This window comes from Brachycentrus maculatus, unplaced genomic scaffold (genome assembly GCF_059751285.1).
Source record: "Brachycentrus maculatus isolate JH-2025_06_01 unplaced genomic scaffold, ASM5975128v1 h1tg000099l, whole genome shotgun sequence".
Classification (NCBI taxonomy): Eukaryota; Metazoa; Arthropoda; class Insecta; order Trichoptera; family Brachycentridae; genus Brachycentrus; species Brachycentrus maculatus.
The window spans coordinates 1,102,819-1,126,762 of NW_028280853.1; the positions used below are offsets into that span (position 1 = coordinate 1,102,819).

The 23,944-nt window shown below is 33.3% G+C and overlaps 2 protein-coding genes across 7 annotated transcripts in view; both read left to right on the forward strand.

Annotated features, from left to right (window-relative positions):
* The window catches only part of klar (klarsicht), a 536,062-nt gene that overhangs the window by 367,756 nt on the left and 144,362 nt on the right, over positions 1–23,944 (forward strand). The gene's annotated exons all lie outside the window — the stretch shown is intronic.
* LOC148310341 (uncharacterized) lies at positions 12,095–13,751 on the forward strand. The gene is made up of 2 exons (XM_088258610.1): positions 12,095–12,488; positions 12,916–13,751. Exons 1-2 carry the CDS (start codon positions 12,150–12,152, stop codon positions 13,363–13,365), a joined length of 789 nt encoding a protein of 262 aa, XP_088114736.1. The 5' UTR covers positions 12,095–12,149; the 3' UTR covers positions 13,366–13,751.

A 23,944-nucleotide genomic window follows, 5' to 3' on the forward strand; every position in this document is an offset into this window, starting at 1 on the left:
AAACTCAAGTGGTATAAAACAAGTGTTTTCTTTAATCATAGTAATAACAATGCTACATTTTAAAAAAATATTTAATCTTCAAAATTCATCCCCGAATTCCACTCTTCAATGTCTTGGACAATGTAACATGGACTAGTGTAATGAGAAAAAAAAATATTGAGCGATGCATTCTCCAGTATGCCAGCAAGAATAGAGGCAGTCATATTATCAAAAGGTGGAAACTCTGAATATTAGTTGTAAAAATAACCTGCAAATGTTTGATGAGTTAAAAACATTAACTCTGAAGGTAAGACAATCTATAAATATTTTATGTTTGATCATGCGAAATGCATCAAAACACGTGTCACAATAGATTTGAAGAAATAGTGGTATATACTAAGTAAAACTTAAATAAAAAAATTAATGATTTTACCACAAAGTGACTGCCGAATCAATTAATGAAAAGTTTTATTTTTGGTTTACTATTTATTACCTTTATTTTATTCGAGAAAATGTGTAAAAAAGTATGTGGGTCTAATTCGGTGAAGAGATGCTGTATTTATCAAAAGAATACTCATCTTTGGTTGCAGATTTTCCTTATATAGCGACGAATACTAGCAGTTATGAAAAAATGTCATCAGATATAATTTATCTCGACTCATCTCGCGGTGTCCATGTATGGAAAGAAATACCGACTTAAAAAAATCTCCTCCTACTTTCGATCTGGGTCTTTATCAAATACCTTCCGCATCGTCTCCTGAAGTGTCCGGTTTAATTTATCTATTGATAAGTTGTCGATATTGAATGCTGTAGGTATTCTGATGTGAAAAATCCAAACAGCTTGAGTAGACTCATCCACTACCAGTAATGGGTAAGACAAGACCCATGGAAAACCAGTAAGCAGCTTACCATAACAATACGAGATAATGCTATCCGGGTTTAAATCGTATTTGATAAGACATTGTACAGGGCGACGCCATAAGAACTACCTACTATGTATCAATGAAAATTATTTTTTTTCAATGATTTTTTATATCAATCCAATCAGTACAGTACACACAAGAATTTGATTCAACGTATCCCAAATATTCACTCAAAGAAGTCCAGATTCATTTATTTATACATTTGTCGTTTAATTTGTTGAATTTCATTTTAATTTATATATTAAATGTTAAAATCAAACATTGATTGTATTTTATTGTTAAAAACACAAAAACATTAGTTTGAAAATGCCATAAAAAGGCGAAACAATCGTCAGAACTTTTTATGTGTTTTTGACAATAAATGACAATTGAGTAGTCTAAAAATCAGCGTTTGATTTAAACCTTTAATATATAAAGTCCAGATCCATCCGAAACATTGAGAGCAGTCATTAGGGCACATTGATCCGAAAAACGATGCAGATCAGACGTTTTTGGTCATTGAAAATCGATAAAGTAACATGATTCAAACTTCCTGACTATCAATAACGATTTTTACTTGAAAAACATTGCTTCAACAAGATCAGGCTAATCATGCAGGAAAAAATCTCTGGCCATATTTCACGTCGTGGAAATATTGATAAGTTGCCACGATCTTTGTTTTTTCATTGAGTTGTAATCGCAATAATTGTTGCGCCACCCTTTGTAACTAAAAGGTTTGGTCGTATTCGTTTTTGCGCTTATGTGATTATAGATTACTGTTACAACTGCCTCCTTTAATTTTCATATCTATTTTATCGTAGGTTGAATGTCATTCAAGCGCTCGCCGACGATAATCGATCACAGATTGATTGTAAAGTCCGCTTTCCGATCGATCTATTTGTTGTGTGTGTAACATTATCGGATCGTTGGGATCAGAATCTCCGGAAGTGGATTCGTGTAATCGTGATGCTGGTTTCTCAGACCATTTTTATCTGTTATGAAACCTCACTGGCCGGCCGTTTTGTAGCAGTAGCGTGTTTAGAGCGCTGTTGGTTGCCGGTTGCTACCAGAATTATTATTGTTCCGCATCGGCTAGCCTCAATTTTATTCACTTGTAACACTTCTTGTGCACGATTTTTAAAAAGAATTCCGAAACGGACGCTCATGCTTCTTTGATTCATCTGAATTAATTTGTATGGAACATCGCTCGGCAAATAATGAGAAAACATTTACTCACATTAATGTATTATACAAGTCATCATGTAAATCTTCATACGCGGAGTACTTGACCTCGAGTGATCGTTAATATTTTTAGATCGGTAATCTTAGTACCGTATGGTAGGTCTACTTTTAACCAAAATTTTCTTCTTTTTTGGCTCTTCTATGATCTTCTAGGCTCTTCTTCTTCGTCGTCTTACGCCTACTGAATATGTTCATGTCTAAAATGACGTTGTTCAAATTACAGAGCAGCTAAACACCTATTATCCAGACCTTTAAAATTGAAAATTCAAGTCACAAATATTATAAAAAGAGACTCGATGGATTTCTGACTGAATCACACATATAGACCTCACATAAGTCCTTCCCATTACACTTTTGTGGCTAGAGTTTACAATTTAAAAGGTCTGGACTAAAATCATGAAAATTTAATATACATACAGATTGTAGGACTCCATCTTATAAACAAATTCAGTTGATTTTCATAAGAAAATGTTCCTTAATATTTCTTTGTGTTTTTTTTTGTAAAATATTCATATAAGGATTAAAAAACCTATAAACCTAATAAACCTAAAAAAGTATAACATTTTTATGATTTTTTCAAATTGTAAAATGTTCACATAAGGAGTCAAAAACCTGATTGAATGACACGGTTGCTTAGAGCTTTACACAGAAAACAATTAAATGTGCTTGCACTTTTTTTCCTTCTAGCAAGGTAGCTACCTCATGCGGCGTCTACGATGGAAGCGTCATTCTTGGAATGCTTCACTTACGAAGTATTTCCACGCAATCTCGATATGGCACCGCTGCGCTTCAAAAGAACCAACTCTCTGCTATTGCACTGATCGAGATACATTTTCTTTGTTTGAAACATAATTAGCAACATTTTGAGTGTGTTCGTTTCACCGATAGATGTCTCTAGTGAAATTCTAGTGATTCAAGCACAATGTTTCGAAATTGGATCTATATACAGAAGGGTAGAATTGGTGAATATTACACACGTGTAAAGTGATGACGGTCGTAAGCCCCGTAAATGCCCAGAATTATTCATATTCTTCTTCATCTATGAGATGTCAAAAAAATAATATGAAACATAATTAGTCAAATATTCATATCGTTAGCCTTATCCTGTTGATTGTAATATCTACATGAAGTATCGAGTCAATTGTCTACTACTACTACTACCATCACGGTATTTCCCCGCAGGGGTAGGCAGAGAGGATGGAACGCCACACTCTTCTGTCCTGACATTCACTCCTCGCCTCCATCACATCCATACGTCTAATCACACATGTCATAAATAAAAAATGTCTGATTCTATTCGAGTTCTACCATTTTCACTTTTGGTCGTTACAGCCATTCGTCCGCCCGATTTCATAGTTACGAGGTGCGTTTGAAACAGCTGTTGCAGTAGCGTTTTGTTTTGTACAACAAAACTACGCAACACTTGCTCGTTACTTATTTCCCATTGTTTTGTCCCGCAGCATGTATCCAATTGATCATATTTACCGCATGCCTGTCGGCTCTGTAAGCCGCAAGACTGCAAGCGGTCACAGGCCATTCGCATATGGAATAGTCTAGTGACTCTAGTAGTATGCTGGTATTAGGTCCGCGATGGGATTCATACTCGTACTGAGCAACAGAACAGATTATATCCGCCTTCTACTATTACCTACCTATACATCCTTGTCGCACGTGAGATAATACCGTTTTTATCCGTCTGCAAATAGGTTAGTCAATTTATGGTCGTAATTGCTTTGGAATCGCACCATTCGCTGTATTTTTATCAGGTGTTCCGCTTTACTGAGAATTGAGAAATTTTAAGCGTTTACCCACGTTTATTGTGCATGTTTAATTATTCAACACGTCAAACGTTTAGGAAATAAATAAATTACATAATGTATAATAGATATGATAGGCCGCCTCCGTAGTACAATAAAAATAATAGTTTTTTGTTAATTTATATAGTGCCAATTTCGTAAAATACTACCTCAGGGCCTCTGCGTTGTGATATTATATAAAACATTTTTTATTCTTAAAACAGTAATCAGAGTTAAATCGAAGATTTACTTCCCTTTGAGTATAACGAGATTACCTGCTAAAAAAATTCGCATCTGGTATAATAATACATCTGGCTTGGGTCCGTTAGGGCCGTATAGCCCATCGAACGCTCTATCAACAAAAATAGTTAAAAATAGCTTTTGCACATTAGAAACGGAGTATTTTATAAGTTTTTTTTTTATTCTCACTTTAGCTCGACTAAAGTTATTTTTAATCATGTTTTGTAAATTAAAAATTGTAAAAATCTTAGTGCCTCGTTCAATTTTTTCCGAATCGGGTAAAAATATAACTGGAAGCTAGAAATGGGCCAATCATTTTAAAGTATAGTGGTAAGTTAACTTGCTCGAAATAAATATGAGAGATTTTTCACTCTGATTGATTTGCTATTACCCTAGACTGGATCCTAAATCGCAAAACCTATCACCGTACCTTTTAGAAATTGACAATCAAGATATGTATGCGTGGATATGAATCAGTGGCATATTAACCATTGGGCGCGGATAAGAGTCAAGAGAAAAGGAAAAACAACATATTAATAACTGTGAAACAAATTTGTATGTTGTAGAAAAAAAATGCTCGCATCAGATTTTAATGGTATCATAAAACGTCGTAATATTACCACATTTTAAAGTACCTACTGTAGTTCTTTCGAATCATTATATTCTGTATTTGAACTGATATTGATTTTTGTGAAATACATTTAGAATTACATCTCGGCGTATTGTCGAGCGAATAACAATCTCTAGTAATGCGTACTGGTCTCGATTTGACGGTATAGAATTGATGTATTGCCTGGCCATCCAGTTTCCCGATCGTCCGAGTAACCCTCGATCCCAATTAAAATCAACATGATGAACGTGCTACAGTTTTTCTCTTAATAATTCCACGAATATCCCTGATGCAATCGGTCCATCACGGCGCCATCTTCGTGAGGTCCAATTAACGTCCCGGATTATAGTAACTGTGCTATTGATTATGCTAATCTCGGCCGTGTTTGATGCTAATATTTCTGGCGTGCGGATCACGAGCGTTACGGTGGAACTAGATGGCCAAGCATTGTGTTAATCTCCCTTCACACTTTCGAGTCTTGCATTTCTGGTCTTGCTCGGTATCGTGTCCGAGCTTTTTTTACGTTATTTGTCTTTACTCAACAATCGTTGGCTACGAACTGTTATGAAAGGTAGACGTAATATACATTGCGTAATTATTTGTGAATGCTCCGAAGATTACAGTTCTTTTTCGTTTGTTTTAAATTTCTCTTGTCAATTTGTATTATTTTGATTTGTAATCTGATTTGTAAGTGGTTTAGTAATTCTTAGTGTTTCATTACACTGTTATTTGTACATATATATATAATACTGCGTCAATACGATGCAGTGCCTTATGCACCATTGAGTGCGAATAAGGGTTAGAAGAAGACTAGAAGAAGTAATATGTATGTATGTTTTTTACTTAGTGAATATCACTATTTGTTTAAATCTATTGTGACAATAGAAATTGATAAAAAAATATAGATAATAATAAACATAATTGACAATACGACAATGACTAAATCCTCCCCTCTATTGTCCATGTTGCCACTGATAAAAAAGAAGAAATAGCTTCTACCTCCCTTTATCCTTCAAAGTCCCGAGGGCACAATACTAAAATTTAAACTAAGCTTCACATACGGTGTTTGATAATGATGCTAAATGCATGTAAACACGTGTCACAATAGATTTTAAGAAATAGTTATATTTACCACGTAAAATTTAAATTAAAAATGTTTACATATTACCACAAAGTGTCTACCCAATCTATAATAAAAATATTTCTCGTCAAGTTTTTATTTTATTTAGATATTCTCTCATTGTATTTTTAGACTGGTAAGAACGTCATAAATCAAAATACTTGATTTTTCAGGAGAACGTTTTTAAAGTTTAAAAATATAATGAAATGTATTCAAAATAAATATCAAGCCACTTAATGAACTTTTTACTGTGCAACAGATCTTTTAGGTAAAACCTGAAGGTTTATTTTTCCATTTGAAAAATATTTTTAAAAAAATAAATAAACAATACCTTTTCTTCAAAACGCAAAAACAACATTTTCTGCCCTGTAGCAGGTAAATATAAAGTAAAAAATATGTCGGTTTTGCTGGAACATAGTACATTTTCTGGGCATTCCGAAAACATGCACAACGGAAAATTAACGATTTTTGATTTATGACGTTGTTGAAAGGAGTGAGCGATATTTAAAAATGACAATGTTTGCAATCGAGTTAACCGCGAATGCTCAAGTACCTTGTTGTATAGACTCGCGACAAAGGCATATGCTGGCTTTCTTGGTGATTTCTTCTCTTCCAGTCGCATTATTTGCGTGGAGAAATGCCACCTGACGACTGAACATGCCTTGGGCTCGTCGGCGAAAGCCGATATGGTTAACAGATCTATCGCTCAGATATTGACCTCTAGAAATTATGATTTGTTCATCACCCAATCTTTCGGTTGTCACAGTTATCGGTTGACTATATTTTCTACGCAAAAAAGGAAAATCCACTGATATTCCTAAAGTATTCCTTATCTTGAACCAAGTGTTATATCGTGGGTATCCTGGCAAAAAAACTTGAATCCGTGTTTGAATAATTCCTCTTATTTAATGCTTTTAGTCTGAACTAAATACCCGCTATTAATCTTAAAAGTTGAATTTACTTTTAAAACCACATATATATGTCATTTCAAAGTACTTAGTATATTTTGCTAATTTAAAGAACGTTGAAAACTGTATAATATGCATCATTAAGTCAAAATTGCATATTTTCGAGTTAACGTTTCTTGCCAGTGCACCTAAAATATTTGGTGTTTTTTTATACATATTTTAAATGTTCAAAGGAACAATGTTGACGAATTGGATATTTTCAATTCTCTCAATTTCACTAGTTTTCGTAGACTTTAATATATGTAATTCATATATTTATACGAACATAGGTACTTATATACAATAATATATACACGGACTTTCATCGTTCATTCCAATTGCGACATGAGCCTACAAGATAATCTTGTCGGAAAATCATTGAAATTATTCTGTCCTATGATTACGGGCACTAGAAATTGCCAGTATTTATCTATAAAGGACTGACTGAATACCATTATACTCGGAGTAGCCATTAATGGAGTAATCAGACTAAATTGCATGTTTATGTAACCTTTTTCGTCAAGTTCTTTCCCTACAAAAAAGCGTGACAATAATGTTCTTAGGAAATTAACGAATTGAATACATTTTATAGCCGCTAATGACAGTTCACTCGGTAGTTTAGTTTTTAATATTTTAGTGCATGAATTTTGTCTTCCGAATCGCATGCTGTAAAATCGACTCTCCCCAGACAAAACAAAGTCAGTTAGGTAAAGATTTTTAAAAATAAATCATACATATAAGTATGCATGATCAGGTAAAGATTGTTTATTTTCATTAATTCATTCGGCAGTTACTGATAAAATCTATCCATTTTTAATTCATGTTTTACGTGGTAAATATCATTATTTCTTAAAATCTATTGTGACACATATTTCCATGCATCTAGCATCATCCGGTGTTTGAAAATGATGCGGAATGCATCGAAACACATCTCGCGATAAATTTTCATAAAAAGTGGTATTTACCAAGTAAAACTTGAAATTAAAATGGAAAGGTACTCAGATTTGGGGCAATCCAGGCATCGCTTCTAAGTGAAGAAACCTCCTAGGTATACACAATATTTTTTAGATATATTTAAGTAGCTTTACAGTAAGTTTAACGTATATTTACGACAATTAAAACAAGACGTACTTACCTAACTGGCGTTTATGATATTTTGACGCTAAAGAGCCGATATAATGTAGAACATTAAATAACTAATCTTAAAGATAGTTCATACTTTTTTATTCTCTTCTTTAAAGTAAAGTATTTTCTCTTCTTTAAAGTATCTGTCTCATAACTTAATTAATTTCTTTGTCAACACCTTCAATTGATTTGCGGTATTGAATAAACCCCTGCTCCTGTGCTGATTACCATAACAATGGCTTAATCCCAAAGTTGTGATTGCATAATGGATAACTTGCCCCCATCAAACACCGTTCACCGTTTCACCGCATTTTGTTCATCTTCGAGTATTCCTTCCCTTCACTTTCCATTCAATGTAACCCCACCGATTAAAACTCTGTGAGACAAAGTTCCTAGCTTTTTTCAACTATGGTAAGTTGTTTCTTGGGATCTTTCTGCAAATTTATAGCTTATTTCGACATGATATTATTTAATTTATTATTCTGAAGATTCGTACTTTCAAACGAATGGTTTATAGTATAAATACTATAAACTTCATACAATACTTAAACTTAAATACTATAAACTTTATACAATACTTAGAAAAAGGGTTTTGCATGCATGTATCATATTATTTGCTTCTATTTTTTAAGGTGGTGCATATTTTTATTTTAAATTGAAATTTTACTTGGCAAATAGATTTAAACAAACAATAGTAATTACCAAGCAAAACTTAGGTAAATTAAAAATGGATAGATTGTGCCACAAAGTAACTGTCGAATCAATTGGTGAAAATCGATATTTTATTTTTAATTGATTGTTTTGGCGTTCACTTCGTGATAAGACTTGATGAAATTGTGAATAAAGCACTTGTTTTTTACCACTTGAGTGTTATATTTTGTAACGACTAGTTTCGGAATCTACGGATGCTTTCATCTACTGGTTTAAATATATAAATGTTTATATTTCAACCCGTAGATGGAAGCATATGAATGGCTTCCGAAACTTGTCGTTACTAAATATAATACTCAATAGGTAAAAAATGTGATTTTATTTATTGATTCGGCGTTTAATTTTTAGAACTCCATTTTAATTATGTGTCAATTGCCAAATCAAACACAACGTATTTGAGTATACTAAGTTGTTAAAAAACACATAAAAATTAATATTGTGACAATTGTTTTGCCTAGTTATGGCATTTTCAAACGAATGCATTCAAATTTCAAACATTCGTTTGAAAATGCCATAACTAGGCAAAACAATTGTCACAATATATTTTTTTATGTGTTTTTTATCAATAAAATACAACTTAGTAGACTCAAAAAATCTGTGTTTGATTTAACAATGTTTTACATTTATAACAAGTGTTTTATTTTTTATCTTTGTTGTGTAATCACGAGTCATTGTTTGATTAATCCAGAAGGCTTTGGGGTGGAGGGTTAGTCCATCCCATTCGTTTAGTCGGTTAAGGCATTTCACGAATCTGGCTTTCCGGGTAATACCCTCCCCTCCCCGTCGTCATGGCGACTCCATTTCCCGACTTCCGGCTTCGTTCTCGGCAAATGTTGAACGCAAACAGTGCAATTATAACATAATCGATAACTGCAGGTAATCTGGCCACCGCCGACCACGGTGTTCTTGTGAGTTGTGAACTAAACAAACTGGCGGTTAGAGATTACTATATACATTTTAACACTCTCCTTATCACGGCTGTCCAAACTTAAAACACAATAAAGGACATATTTTTTGTAGTACGATTTTTTGAATTTTTGGATTAAGAAGAATCTACTTAGTCCAAAAATGCAAAAAAAAACGCACTACAAAAAACATGTTCCTTACTGTGTTTTGAGTTTGGACAGCCGGTGAACGATGAATGATAAGGGGAGTGTTATATTACCTTACCACAAAGTGAACAATGTTTTTAATATACAAAATACATAAATTTTCTCAGTCGGGTATGTTGTCGTACTTAAGCTGTGGACAATTCGTTGGTTAGACTTTGGCCTTACGGGCTTACTCTCAATAATATAATTCAGTATACGTTCGGCTGCGCTGAAAGCCGGATGTCACTTCGCACTCTTTTTTATAAAGAATATATATTGGATTATTTTTGTTTTTTAGAATGTATTGTGAAAAAATATATTACATTGTTTTAAACAACTTTTTTATTGGTACATTTTTTCTCCAACCGGTTTCGACAAGAACCTTGTCATCATCAGGCTTAAACATGTACATGGTTAACCCTGACGATGTTTATGTTGATGTTTATAAAATAAAACAACAAAGTAGTTTATTTTACAAAGTTTATAAAATGTGCCATAAAGTATCTGAAAAACATTTAAGAATTTTTTTTTTGTAACTCCTTACCTTTCAATTACTCTTTTGTTTTGAAAACCATATATATTTTTCGAAGAAACACTTATTTTTTAAATACAAAAACGATGTCTTTAGAAAAAGATTCAACTACTTCAAATGTTACTCGGGTTTAAAGGAAATTAAGTTTATTTTTCTATGTTGGGCCTTAAGCCGTGAAAAATTCGTTGATAAGACTTTGGCCTTAATTGACACATTGCGGAAATATTAAGTTCGTTCTGGTCAACTTGTGTCCCACGATGGGTTTTGTAGGCACAGAATCTTATGAGACACGTTTTGACTGTTTCAGTTTTGAAATACGATTTTAGTTTTGGAAACATATTATAATTTAACACTCTCCTTATCATTCATCGTTTTCTTTGTGTAATACCACTTTAAAAAACACTACTCCGTGACTATCGGCTTGGCAATAATCTTTCCTTCATCAGGTCAAATGTAGACCAAAGTGAAGTTGTTATTCTGACATTTATGCAAAACTAAAATATAACGATGTTAAACAATGCTTTTAATATACAAAATATCTTAAAATTTATTCATTAAAACCTTGTTTCACTTCCCCACTTTTATTAAATATCCCCGTTGAATTCACATTCTTATCTGAGGCCACCATATTGGAATCTTCTCTAGTTGTTTCCTCTTTAGTTCTATTTTGACGCAAATATTTACTTTCTTAAAAGTCCCCTTTTCATGGCGTGAAAAAATTGCCTGAATCAAATTTGCATTTAGATGCTCAGTGAATACATTTGTTTCTTCATAGCACTTTTCGATGTTATACCAACCTCGTTAATGATACTCCAATTATTACAATAGCTTCGTGCGCATGTATGTATAAAATTTTATAATCATATAATTATATGTTTGGTACATATGTATTTCTTTTTTGCTAATGTTTACGCTCTACGCACAATAAAAAAAAAATCTCATGTGCCTCTAACTGGAGTTTTTTTGTCGGTCTGCTATTAAAATATGCTTAGATACTGAGAAAACTATTGTTCTTTGCAACAAAGGTTTATGTTTTTTTTTCTCGTGGGTAGGTACTTCTGGACTTTAAAGCATTCAAAAGAGTGATCCATCTACTTGACGTTGAATTATCTTCGAAGATTTTTCATCATTAAAAAAATATGAAACTCCTACTCATTTTTTTTAATACTGTATCTTTGATTTCTTTAATTGATTTGACAGTCACTTTGTAGTAAAATGTATCCATTTTTAATTTATGTTTTACTTGGTACCACTAATTCTTAAAATCTATTGTGGCAATGTTTTTTTTGTATTTCGATGCATTTCGCATCATTTTCAAACACCGTATCCGTATACGTGAAATTGTGGTATTTACTAAATAAAACTTAAATTAAAAAGGATATAAGTACTTATTTGGTTTTTGTATCGGATATGTTTACAGGTTATTTTCATAATTAATTGAAATATTTTCCTAATTTACTAATGTACCTGTATTCTATATGTACCTTATTACGTAACTCGTATTTTGAGATGGCGTGACGTCAGTAATTATCTTATATAATGTTGTTGAGATTTCAATGTCACATTTAATAAATTATCGATAATATGTTAAATAAATCTCGAAAATAAAGATTGGTATTCGAAATAGTTTGAATATCTCTAGCTCCCTCGAAATCCGGGTCGGCCGAGTGAAAAAACCCGCTTCGGGCGTGTTCGGGTACTTCTATATATAAGCATGCTAACCCCCCCTCCGCCTGCTTTGAGCGGCCAACGCTCCCAAAGCACGCGCTCGAGCGAGCTAGCAACACCGGTTCAGTGTGCTGCGTGCTCTGCTAGCGAGCAAGCCGTTCCGTACGCCGAAAAGGCGACCGCAAAATGGCCGATGGCCGAAACATCTGGAACGAAGCGATGACGCTTACTCTTATAGACGTATACGAGAAGAATGAACTCCTCTGGAACACGTTTGATCGTCATTATACCAACAAACAGAAGAGAGAAGAATCTTATTCCAAGATAATAGAAGCTCTGGATTCGCCGACCATCAGTCTCAGGGATGTGAAGATCAAGTTGAAGAACTTGCGCTCTTCTTATAGCGGGGAACTGAAGAAGATAAGAGACGCGCTGTTGGCCAACGATGCGGAGTACGTACCGAAAGTTTTTTGGTTCAACAAGATGGACGGCTTCCTGCGCGATGTTGTTATTCCACACCATACGGTCAGTATGCGTCACTATTTAATGTCTATTTTAAGAAATAAATAAGTTTAGTAAGTACTCTCGGGAAGCCATTTAAAAATATTTTCTCTCTTTACGTTTTAAAATAAATATTTTATTATTTCATTCGCAACCTTCTGCGAATTAATTTGTAACTGTTTACGCGAATAAGAATCAACTACCTGTATCTTTTCGCAATGTTGTGATAATACTACTAATAGTTTTTTTTGTATTATTATTTATTTATCATTTTGTTATTTTGTTGACCTACCATTATTATTTTATTATCTTCGGTAGTATCTAATGATCTATATTAAGTAGGTAATGTAAGTTTTATTTTAAAAAATCACTGATTATTTTTAGTAACAAATAACAGGTTTTTCGTTTTTTGTGCTCTTAGCAAGTTTCTTACGTGACTTATTTTTTTTAGCAAACATACGAAGATTACCAAGGTCCGTTATATGGAATACAAAGCGAACATTCATCCAACGACCCTATCGCTTCAGTACCACTCTGTTCTAAACTGGTCACCAAAAAAATGCGGATGACATCGAAAGAAAAAAATGAAGACAGAGTCCAGGTTATCAAGAAAGAAGAGATCAACGATGAAGATTTGAATTTACCTTATATTGAAAATATAAACGGTCAGAATTACCCTGAAGACGAATTCGACGCATTCGGCAGAAACATGGCTCTTCAATTGAGAAGTTTACCTTTAGATATAGCCTTGCAGGTCCAAATCAAGATGCAGACTATGCTTGCAGAGGTTCGCTTGGCTATTTCCGGACATCATCACAGAGTAGAATTTGGACCAGACGGAACTCATTTGATTGACACAGAATTAGACCTTTCCAACCAATCAGAAAACGAAGATACGTGACATTTCCTTTATAATATTACTACAAAATATCGTAGACGAATTAAGAAAGATGTGACCCCTTGAACTGCAATAGCAGCGATGTACAAAGATGATTTAAGATGGTGTCTCAAAATCTCTACTGCTTTTTTTTAGAGGCTTCCCTCTAAAAGTAATGGATATCTTTTGAATGTATAAAAAACGTCGTTATTATTTAAATAGTTGCTGACGTAAGGCCATAGTATTGTAGTAAGAACACAAGTTTAAAAATAAAATTTTAACAATTAAGGCTGACTAAGTATTGCGCCTCTGCCACCGCTTAGTTAAGCCGGAATAAAAATTGTTATTATAAATAATCTTAAGTATACATGTATAAAAACGTTATAAAATACACTTTTTATGTACTTAAATATATATTTTTATTATTTAATACTTCGTTTTATTAATCTTTCTGTTTAAGTAAAATATTTCACGACATTAATGCTCCTTGCGTATTCAATTCCGAATTTTTCCCTTCATTCCCACATGATATTGATTGACATAATTCCCCTTCTTATTCAATTTTCTCAAGGGCGCTCACAGAGAAATACAATGCATAGAGGCATTTTTATTCGTGAGCCTCAATTCGGGCTCTTCGCGTTTGGGTTTTCATAGCCTACAGTAATAATACCCAGTTTTCATAAAATAGTACTTATAAACGAGTAAATTTTTTTGGTGTTTAGGCAGGTAAATTTCCGGAATTTTGCAATGAATATTATAATAGTTATTATTATTATACTAGTGAATATTATTATACTAGTGAAGTTCTAGTGATTCATGAACAAGGTTTCTAAATTGGTTCATATATATAGAACTTCCAAGAATTTGAGTAGTGTGGTTGTCAATAATGGGTAGAATTGGTGAATGTTACACGTGTGTAAAGTGATCACTTAAACCAGCCTATGACGGTCGTAAGCCCCGTAAATGCCCAGACTTCCATATTCTTCTTCATCTTTGATGAGATGTCAAAAAATAATATGAATATTATAATAATGATAAATGGATATTCATTAATTATCCAATTTCATCTTTCCGAAAAAATTGGGGCAGTAAGCGACGAATCTGGTGATAGATTTTATCAAGATATGGCTATTATAGAACAGCGTTTCCAAGAGAAATGGAATGCTAGCTTGATGGCCGATTACTGTTTGATCCTGCAAAAAGAATCTGACGAAGGTCAATATAAGAGAAAAAAATATACCATGAAACATTTTTGATTCTGACGTTAGCTAAAGTTTATCTTATTATCTATTTATTGATAAATAATGTAATCGTATCCAATATTAATAAGTAAATATGTTTCCACTTTTACTCCATAATTATCAAAACGTTTTTTTAATCCCTTAGACTAAAACATGTCTAGATACCAACCACTATTACAGTTTCAACGTATGGGATCCATAGAACCAGTCATATGATTGTAACATCAAAACTTGACGTGATACAAGCTTGTCACCATATAGACTTTGAATAAGAACGATTAACTAAGTCCAAATCAGTCATCAAAAATTCAGTTACAAAATCATTGTCGGGCAGTGTAATTAGATGTGATTATTAATTTCTTTACAACAAAGATGTTCGGCTGTCCAAACTCAAAACACAGTAAGGGACATTTTTTCGTAGTACGTTTTTTTTGCATTTTTGGACTAAGTAGATTCTACTTAGTCCAAAGATGCAAAAAAAACTTACTACAAAAAATGTCCCTCACTGTGTTTTAAGTTTGGACAGCCGAATTAGGGTTATGCTGTCAATTATACTTTTCCTCTGTGTTATCACTTACATTGTTCGTTTTTGTAATTGGTTGAGCGTCTAACCTTGCCCCTGCTTTGATTGTCCTTAACAACCTACCCTTCTGCACATCCTTCATTCCACACTTCCTAGGCTGCCTTTGTCATCACATGCCGGCCTTAAATCGGAATATCCTGGGGGAATGGCAGGGAACAGGAGGGTGGAACGCCTCAGTTCCGGGGAGAAATGTGTGCGGTGAAGATAATGCTGTCATCCGGTTTGGGGTTCGTAACAGTCACCAATATGGCTGCAAACAGCAGCGTTTACCGTATGGCTTGGAATAACTCAACAAGATTTTTATTTTATTTCGTAGATTAAGAATCTTCGAAGTTTGTCCTGTCCCCTTATTTATTTTTATTTAGATTTACTTTTATAGACTTTCTGAATGGTTTCTAATCTCCAATCTTCACATAAAATGTAATAAAAAATCTCGGAATATATTCTTTGTAGGTGCTTACATATTTAGTACAAATTGGAGTTGAAGTTACAATTTGCTTCGCTTATATAATATATTCACCAAAAGTAAGTTTGTAAGGGCCGCCTCCGTAGTGTAATGGTCAGCATCTCAGCTACCGTACTGGAGGTCCCGGGTTCGATTGTGATTTTTACACCCTAATATTTAATCAATATTACCCTGGACTGGTACAAATGAGAACATTTATAAAAACTTACTGATTTATATTGATCGGGTATTTAATTTTTAAAAAATAGCTGAAGTTATGAGACAGTGTTTCGTGATTTCGAGCCACGCCATTGCTCGTGGCATCAAAAGGACTGCGTGTTTCTGAAATTCACCATAATACGGAAAACGTGATATTGAGCTATTTGAATGCAGTTGAAATAGTTTGCATATCACCATTCCCACATATCATGGGAAAATATCAATCTGCATCATATATTATATTCACATTTCTGGCTCATATTCTTGTACCATATACAAAACATAAACGAGTTCTTTACAATGGCTGCATACAAATTTAACCTTTTGGGTTATCATCCTAAAATATTGCCAGTTTAGTTAATCATTATGAATAAGCTATTAAATAATGCTTGGCTAAATGAAGCAATTGAAATACTTATTTTCTTACGAACATTTTAAAATTATTTTGTGTTTTACGGTAGGTAGGTACAGATGTAGTTTTATCATGTTTGTATTTATTAAATATTCATATATTTCTCTCGTTACGCTTAATGGTATATTATTGCAAGTTTTTTATTCTTATTTTATTATGTTTTATTATTTATTTTTATGTTTTCTTATTTGTCTACATTTCGACGTGCTTAGAACTCAGAAGTTGTAGCTAAAATGTATCTTTTTGTATCATTCAATGTACATATAATGGGCTTATTTAACTGTTATCCTGATTCACGAGGATGATAATTCACCAATTATTAGATGCAATGATCTCTCTGACCTTTTCCCCGTTTCGCGGTTATGTAACTCAACATACCTGTGTCGACAATTACTAACGACTTTCATACATCAAAACTATCGCTTATATGATGCTTAATAGCATTATATAAACCGCGCAATAATTAATAACAAAGGAACAAAGCTTCGTACCGACAGATTTGAAGTTTATCTTGGCTGTAGTGCTTTTTCATTGGATTACATCAATTAATGCTATATGTGGCACAATCACTTCTCACCGGTTACTGATGCTAGTTTTTCTTCTTCCACTAAGATCAACGTTTTCACTAGAAAAGATAAACATTACAAATCACTCGTTTAATCACTGTCATCACGACTACCAGCAGATCACATCGGATTTACTATGTGCGCCAAACCAACTCATTTGTAAAAAGTAAAAAAGAAACATTAATAAAACCGTTAATTGGTTCGCTGTTATTATAAAAAATCTTATTATATTTCTTTACTCATTGCCAAAATAAAATATTGTCGAACACACGTTTGATGACACTCTGTACTTTGTATAATACATCTGTTATATACAGACAGACTTGGCTTAGCTAATAGATTAGCTTAAATCATCATCCACTTCACGGCTGTCCAAACTTAAAACACAGCAAGGGACATTTTTTATGTATTAGGTTTTTTTGCATTTTTGGACTAAGTAGTACTTAGTACTTAGTCCAAATATGCAAAAAAAAAACATACTACAAAAAAAATGTCCCTTACTGTGTTTTGAGTTTGGACAGCCGTTCTGCCACTTTGCCAAATTACATGTTGAAGTGTATATTTTTAATATTGGGTGGATGTAATGGTCTCTACCTTCTACAGCTTTTGAAAAATTTCTAATTAAGTATATTATTTTTTGACATCCCATCAAAGATGAAGAAGAATATGGAAATATGGGCATTTACGGGGCTGTGATGGGCTGGTTTAAGTGATCACTTTACACACGTGTAATATTCACCAATTCTACCCATTATAAACAACAACACTACTCGAATTCTTTGAAGTTCTATATATATGAACCAATTTCGAAACGTTGTTCTTGAATCACTAGAACTTCACTAGAAACATTTATTGGTAAGATGAAAAGAAGCTTTTTATTGAGCAGAAACTCTTTTATTAGTATGTGAGGTCCGAATTATGTTCTTCTTATTATGTTCTTTAAAAAACCATTCTTTTTTGTTAAATTTTTAAGTGATATTAATGAGTTTTTCTCTGACCCTTCATTTCGGAATTCCAGTAGTTTTTTTTCAAAGCTACGATCATTCACATTTCAAGATATTGATTTAATGAATGATTGTTTCACACACGCCCTCGATATCTAATTGCTGATCGCTGATTAGAAATTGTTCGCTCTCTTCTCGTATTTTCATCTCACCAGCCCATTGTAACACATTTCCCCCAGGCAATAATTTACCTCATTAATGATGATACGACTGTTTATCTTTGATGAAACTTAGTTCCATGGCGAATGGTGTTTATTCTAGGAAATCAAATTCTTTCGATGAAACTTTCTGCCAATTAATCCCGCATGATTTATTCGCCAAATCCATTGACATTTTGTTCACAGGCTGTCCTTCCAGGTGCTTATAGATAAAAATTTATTACATTTCAAGTTTTCATAACTTAAAAAACTCATCCTACCAGATCTCCAAAGATCTCTAGACTATCCAAAAGTCACATCATGGATTATATTTGTTTTCCATTCATTAAATAATAATTTGCATTTCTTCTCTCTATGTCATTTTTTGCAACCCTCAAACGCTATTTAGCATCCAAAATCTTTTCTATCTTTCTTGTTAAGAAATATATTTTTTAATTTCTTTGTCTTCTTCCTTGCTTCATTCCAAATTATCGTCTTTGAAGACTGTTAGGGTCAGCTCTCATCGTTCTCGGGTTGTAGGTCCTATCATATACAACATCACCTAGGTCATGTCTTCGAATCATGTTATCCTTCTGTAGCATCCATGATTTTGGCCTTCCTCTAGAAATCTTTCGAGGAAGAACCATGGCGATTGCCTGGTTTACAATGTGTTCAGGTTCTCTACGTTCTATGTGCCCATACCATCTCAATTGCCTTTCCTCTACCTTTCTATTGATATCAGTTACATCCAGGCTTCCACGAATGCGTGGACTCTTTGTTTTATCCCTAAGAGACCCTTCAGCGTACCATCTAAGCATTCGCATTTCAGCAGTTCCAAGTTTCCTAGAGTAGGTGTTATACATCATTTAGCTTTCGGAGGCATAGTTTCTTTGTCTATCTGATCATTTTAATTATTGAAATCATCGGAAATCAAAACATCTGTCGTGATGATGACGAAGTGTCAAGAAGCGTTAAACCAGGCCGTCGATATATTTTTTGTAGTTCATCATCACCTTTGTCGTTCCTCACTCGCAGAGGTGATTGTGTACTTTTTCATCCGCGACTGTCAATCATTTTGCCTGCAAAGTATTATGATTCAATGGATTGAGCTGTCGCGGATCCGAGCTGCTCAAGTCCCGAGACGTATAAGGAGCGCTCATCATATGGTCACCTGGAGCGGGTTCGTGCAAAGAAAGCGGAACTTGTACCAACGTCCAAAAGAACTTCACTACTAATCAATGTACGAAAAAAATATGCTCTTATGAACATCTTGGATGATGTTCTTCTTCGATATTCGTACTATATATCGAAATTTGGTGTTCGTAGTATGCACATACATATGTAATTAAATGTATTGAAACTTTTTAGCTTTGCTTACTATTTGTCAAGACATTTCTTCTTGCTTTCCTTGGATGTTTAAAAAAAATGCTACTACTACTACTACCATTACACGCTGGTTCTCTGCAAAGGTGGACAGTGTGTATATTAGCTGGCTTATTGCTTTAAATCAATATCAGCCAACAATAAGCTTGTATATATAAATGGTGAAGGTTTGTATTTTTTTCAACTGTATTAGATAAGTGGACAAATAGTCCTTTTAAAGATTTATATTCTATCGTATTAGTAAATCCTGAAACAAACCTAAAATGGTTCTTGAAAAATAATCTATTTGTGTCTATAATCCACGTTGGATTAACTTATTTTATACTCTTTAAACTAGGAAGATTATAAAAACGTACTCCATACAATGTTGTCTGTCCATCGGACGCTCGTCTTCATTTATAGACTTCTGAGCTTTTCTTTTTCTCAACAACAAACTATCCACGATCAATGAATGGATGTATGTTTTATTTGCGATTCCACTAATTTCTATTTCACGTCGTGCGTTGCATCAGTCAATGTTTATCGTACTTGTGTTTCCAATTAGCAAGGAACCCCTATGTTGCACGCAGTAACCTCAAGTCGGAAGAGTGCTAATAACATTTATTCAGGCGTCTTTATCAGTAGAACTTCATACAAGTCAACAGACGCGTTTCCTTATGTGTCCGGAATAAGCACCACATTATCACCTTGTGCAACAAAATCGCTACTTGATACTTTAGATTAATTAGCTATCGCAATATAGATGAAAAAAACATGTGCAAGAAACGAGAAACGCATAGCCTGTATTTTCTCTGACCATATTCAAAAGCGATTCAGTATCTCTTAAACCTCGTTTCTTCTCTTCAGTTATTTTTAAATTCATTTTTAATAATTGGAAGTGTCTGTAACTAGATTGTCAATTTCTATGTTTAATTATGTATTTGCAGATTCATTGGTCTTATTTTTACTGTGATTGTAACTTAATAGCAATAAAAGTTTTATTATTTTTTAAAAATTGTTACTTGCTTCATTAGGTTTTTTCTATCTTACTTGTGATCTTTTTCTCCCCGCCTTGTTTCTGTGAATTGAGATTTTTCTCTACAACATGCATACTGCTTCCTTGATATTTTTTTTTAAAGAGAAATATTTGTGTTTTTATTATTAACAAAAATACTTTAATTTTATACTATTTCTGTGAGCCTAAGCGGGTCATTGTTAGAAATAGGTATCAAATCGTGGTAGAGTGGGTTCGAACCGAGAAACTCTGACTCACCTAACCTGAGTCCGCGACACTAACCACGGGACCACAGCCCGACACTTCGTTCTTCATTTTCTTTCTGCATCGTAGATTTAATATAATCATGTTTTATTATTAGCAATTATATTAATATTAAAAAGAACTAAAAGATTTTCTTAACGAAATTTCTAAACCAAACATTAAACCCCTGACATTTAATGTGGCTCAAAGAAAGACGTGTTATTTTTTACACTACTTTTTATGCTATTTTTTATACTTATTTCCAAAATGATGTTTACTCAATAATAAGTATATTTTGCAAATGAAAATGACGAATAGAATAATTTTAATAAAAATAAACAGATTCTAAAATTTTAAACAGAATCTAAAGAATATTGAATTAAGAAGAATGTTAAATTCAATGTTATTGAATCTTATTTTTTGACATCTCGTCAAAGATGAAGAAGAATATGAAAGTCTGGGCATTTACGGGGCTGACGACCGTCATCGGCTAGTTTAAGTGGCCACTTTACACACGTGTAACATTTACCAATTCTACCCATTATTGACAACCACACTACTCAAATTCTTGGAAGTTCTATATATATGAACCAATTTAGAAACCTTGTTCTTGAATCACTAGAACTTCACTAGAGACATCTATTGGTGAGATGTAAAGAAGCTTTTTTATTAAGCAGAAACTCTTATATTAGTATGTGAGGTCCGAATCCTGGATTATAATCACACACATGAGAAACGCCAGAAAATACCATTTTCATTTTGATTATTATTATTTTTTTTAATTATTGAATCTTATTGAAGAAAAATATCCTATTTCATAAGCAATTCAGTCTTCCAATTTTTTTCAAATATGTTTATAATTTATACTTTTTTCCTTGTTTTACTGTATCATTTTCCCACCTAGGCTTTGAAAAATAGACTGCGCTCGTATAATCGTAAGATTAACATATTACTGCTAGCAAAATTCTTAGGAAATGTACCGCTCTTTATGATACCCTCTCTCTGTGTTTTATCTTTTATAGATCATCCAGCGAATATTTTGATACTTAATTTGATTGCGTCAAATAAAAGTGTTCAAAATTCACCTCGTCTAACTTCGGCAAAAAAAACTACATATATAAACATACAATCTGTTCCGTTTATTACTACAGTATCTACTCAATGAATTAGGGCCACCCATTATTTTTTTGAATACTCTGAAATCTTTTGGATTATTATATTTATTTTACTTAAATACTTTAAGTTTTCTATTGACATCTAATATCATGTATATTACCTTCAATAATATGTAAAATATACCTGGATTATTTAAGCCTTTACAAAATTTCAAACCCTTTTTCTGAGAAAGGTCCCTAATTAGCACAGGTAGACAGATAGTTGAAAGTACAAAAAATAGTCCTATCTCATTTATTACTGAAGTTTCTTGAGGTCTGGTTGTTGTTTTGTTCAGAGAGGTTATATAGTTATCATGTCTTGTGAAAAAAACTTAATTTTTAATTTTAGTTCATAAAGTATAATTTTTTTTTGTAAACACAAGTGTTTTTTTTTAATAGGACAAAATGGGAAAAAGTAAAGACATTTCTGAGGAAAAAAAGTCTAGTGTTATAGTGCTATTGAAATTAGGAATACTAATCTAATAGAGAAATTTCAAAAAAAGAAAACGTTCCTCGTCAAACAGTGGACAGAATTTCAAAATCAATAAAAAATCAGTCACCCGCCACCAGCAATCGTCGAAAGAACTGTCGTAGGATTAGAAAAACAACACCGAGGACTGATCGAAAAATCGTTCAAAGTGCCTTAGAAAACCGTAGTGCATCAGCAAAAACATTAAAAATAAAATTGGAAGAAGAGGGTATAAATATATCGGTATCAACACTGAGGCGACGTCTTTACGAAGTAAATCTGAAATGCAGGCGCCCTGTAAAAGTACCAAAATTGACACCACGAATGAAAGCGGATCGATTAAAATGGGCCAGGCTACATCGAAATTACTCGGTAGATGATTGTATAAAGGTATTTATTTAAATTGAAGTTTCAACATATCATTTTAGTAAATAAACTTATATATTTGAATTAAACTTAAATTTTCATTATTTTTCAGGTCATCTTTAGTGATGAGTGCCGGTTAGAAGCCGTGACAGAGAGCCGTCGATTCGTCAGGAGAACACCAATGAAACGTTACAATGAGGCCTGTGTGGTAAAAGTTATCAAACACCCCCCTGCAACAATGATATGGTCATGTATTATTAACAATTTACCTGGGCCGTTGTTTTTCGTGGAAGGAACAATGAACCAAAATTCCTATAAGCAGGTCCTCGAACGAATTTTATTGCCCTTCTACCATACACTCGACCCAACAGAAGGTCCATACACCTTCATGCAGGATGGGGCACCTTGCCACCGGGCTAAATTAATAATAAAATTTTTGTCTAACAAAAATCTGCCTTTGCTCTCCTGGCCTGGAAATTCTCCGGACCTTAATCCTATAGAAAACGTATGGAGCATATTAAAAAATAAGGTATACTCATTTCCAAATCCGACAGTGGACTGTCTAAAAAAAATATTCAAAAAATTTGGTCAGAAGACGAAGAAATAAAAAACATGATAAAACAGTGCATTTTAAGTATGCCAAAAAGAATTGAGGCAGTTATTTCTGCCAAAGGTGGAAATACTAAATACTAACTATATTTATATGAAAATATATGCATAATTTAAGCGTAATAAAGTGTTCATGTGTAAATAAAATTCAATGTTGTTTTATTCAAGGTTTTCTCTGAGTTATTCCTGTTTGAATTGAGAAATTGCGCGAAATTCTGCGTGGCCCTAATTCATTGAGTAGATACTGTATAATAAAATGCCTCTCGGCACACAATACAACCGGACAACGTTATAAAAATATAATACATATTTTATAGGGTGTTTTTTTAGAGGTATATAAATTAAAATTTCCCATAATAAATTGATGGTGCCACCCGCCTTGTGGCATGTTGCGCCATCTTGTTGAAACCACAGCTCTGTCGCATCAATGCCAAATTTATGTATTTCTGTCAAATCAAATCAATTAAATTGTATTTCTACAGACTGTCAATTTGACAGTTGACAGTTGGTTTGTAGTTAGTACGTTTTGCCATTTCACCATGAATAGACAGCGTGACCATTATGCGCTTCGTAGGTTCGGTGAATGGGCCGAAACTAATATTCAGTTTGATCCTCCTTTTCAAAGCAAATTTTTGTTCACCGATGAGGCACATTTTTGGTTGAATGGATAGCCATTCATAGGTCAACATAGGTCAATAAGCAGAATTGCTGAATTTTGAGTGGAGAAAATCCAGAAGCCTTTGTCGAGACGCCCTTATATTAAAAGTCACTGTTTGGT

Coding starts and splice junctions, on each gene's coding strand:
- LOC148310341 (XM_088258610.1), top strand. CDS start 12,150: ATGGCCGATGGCCGAAACATCTGGAACGAAGCGATGACGCTTACTCTT. Junction 12,489..12,915: donor TTGTTATTCCACACCATACG/GTCAGTATGCGT, acceptor TATTTTTTTTAG/CAAACATACGAAGATTACCA.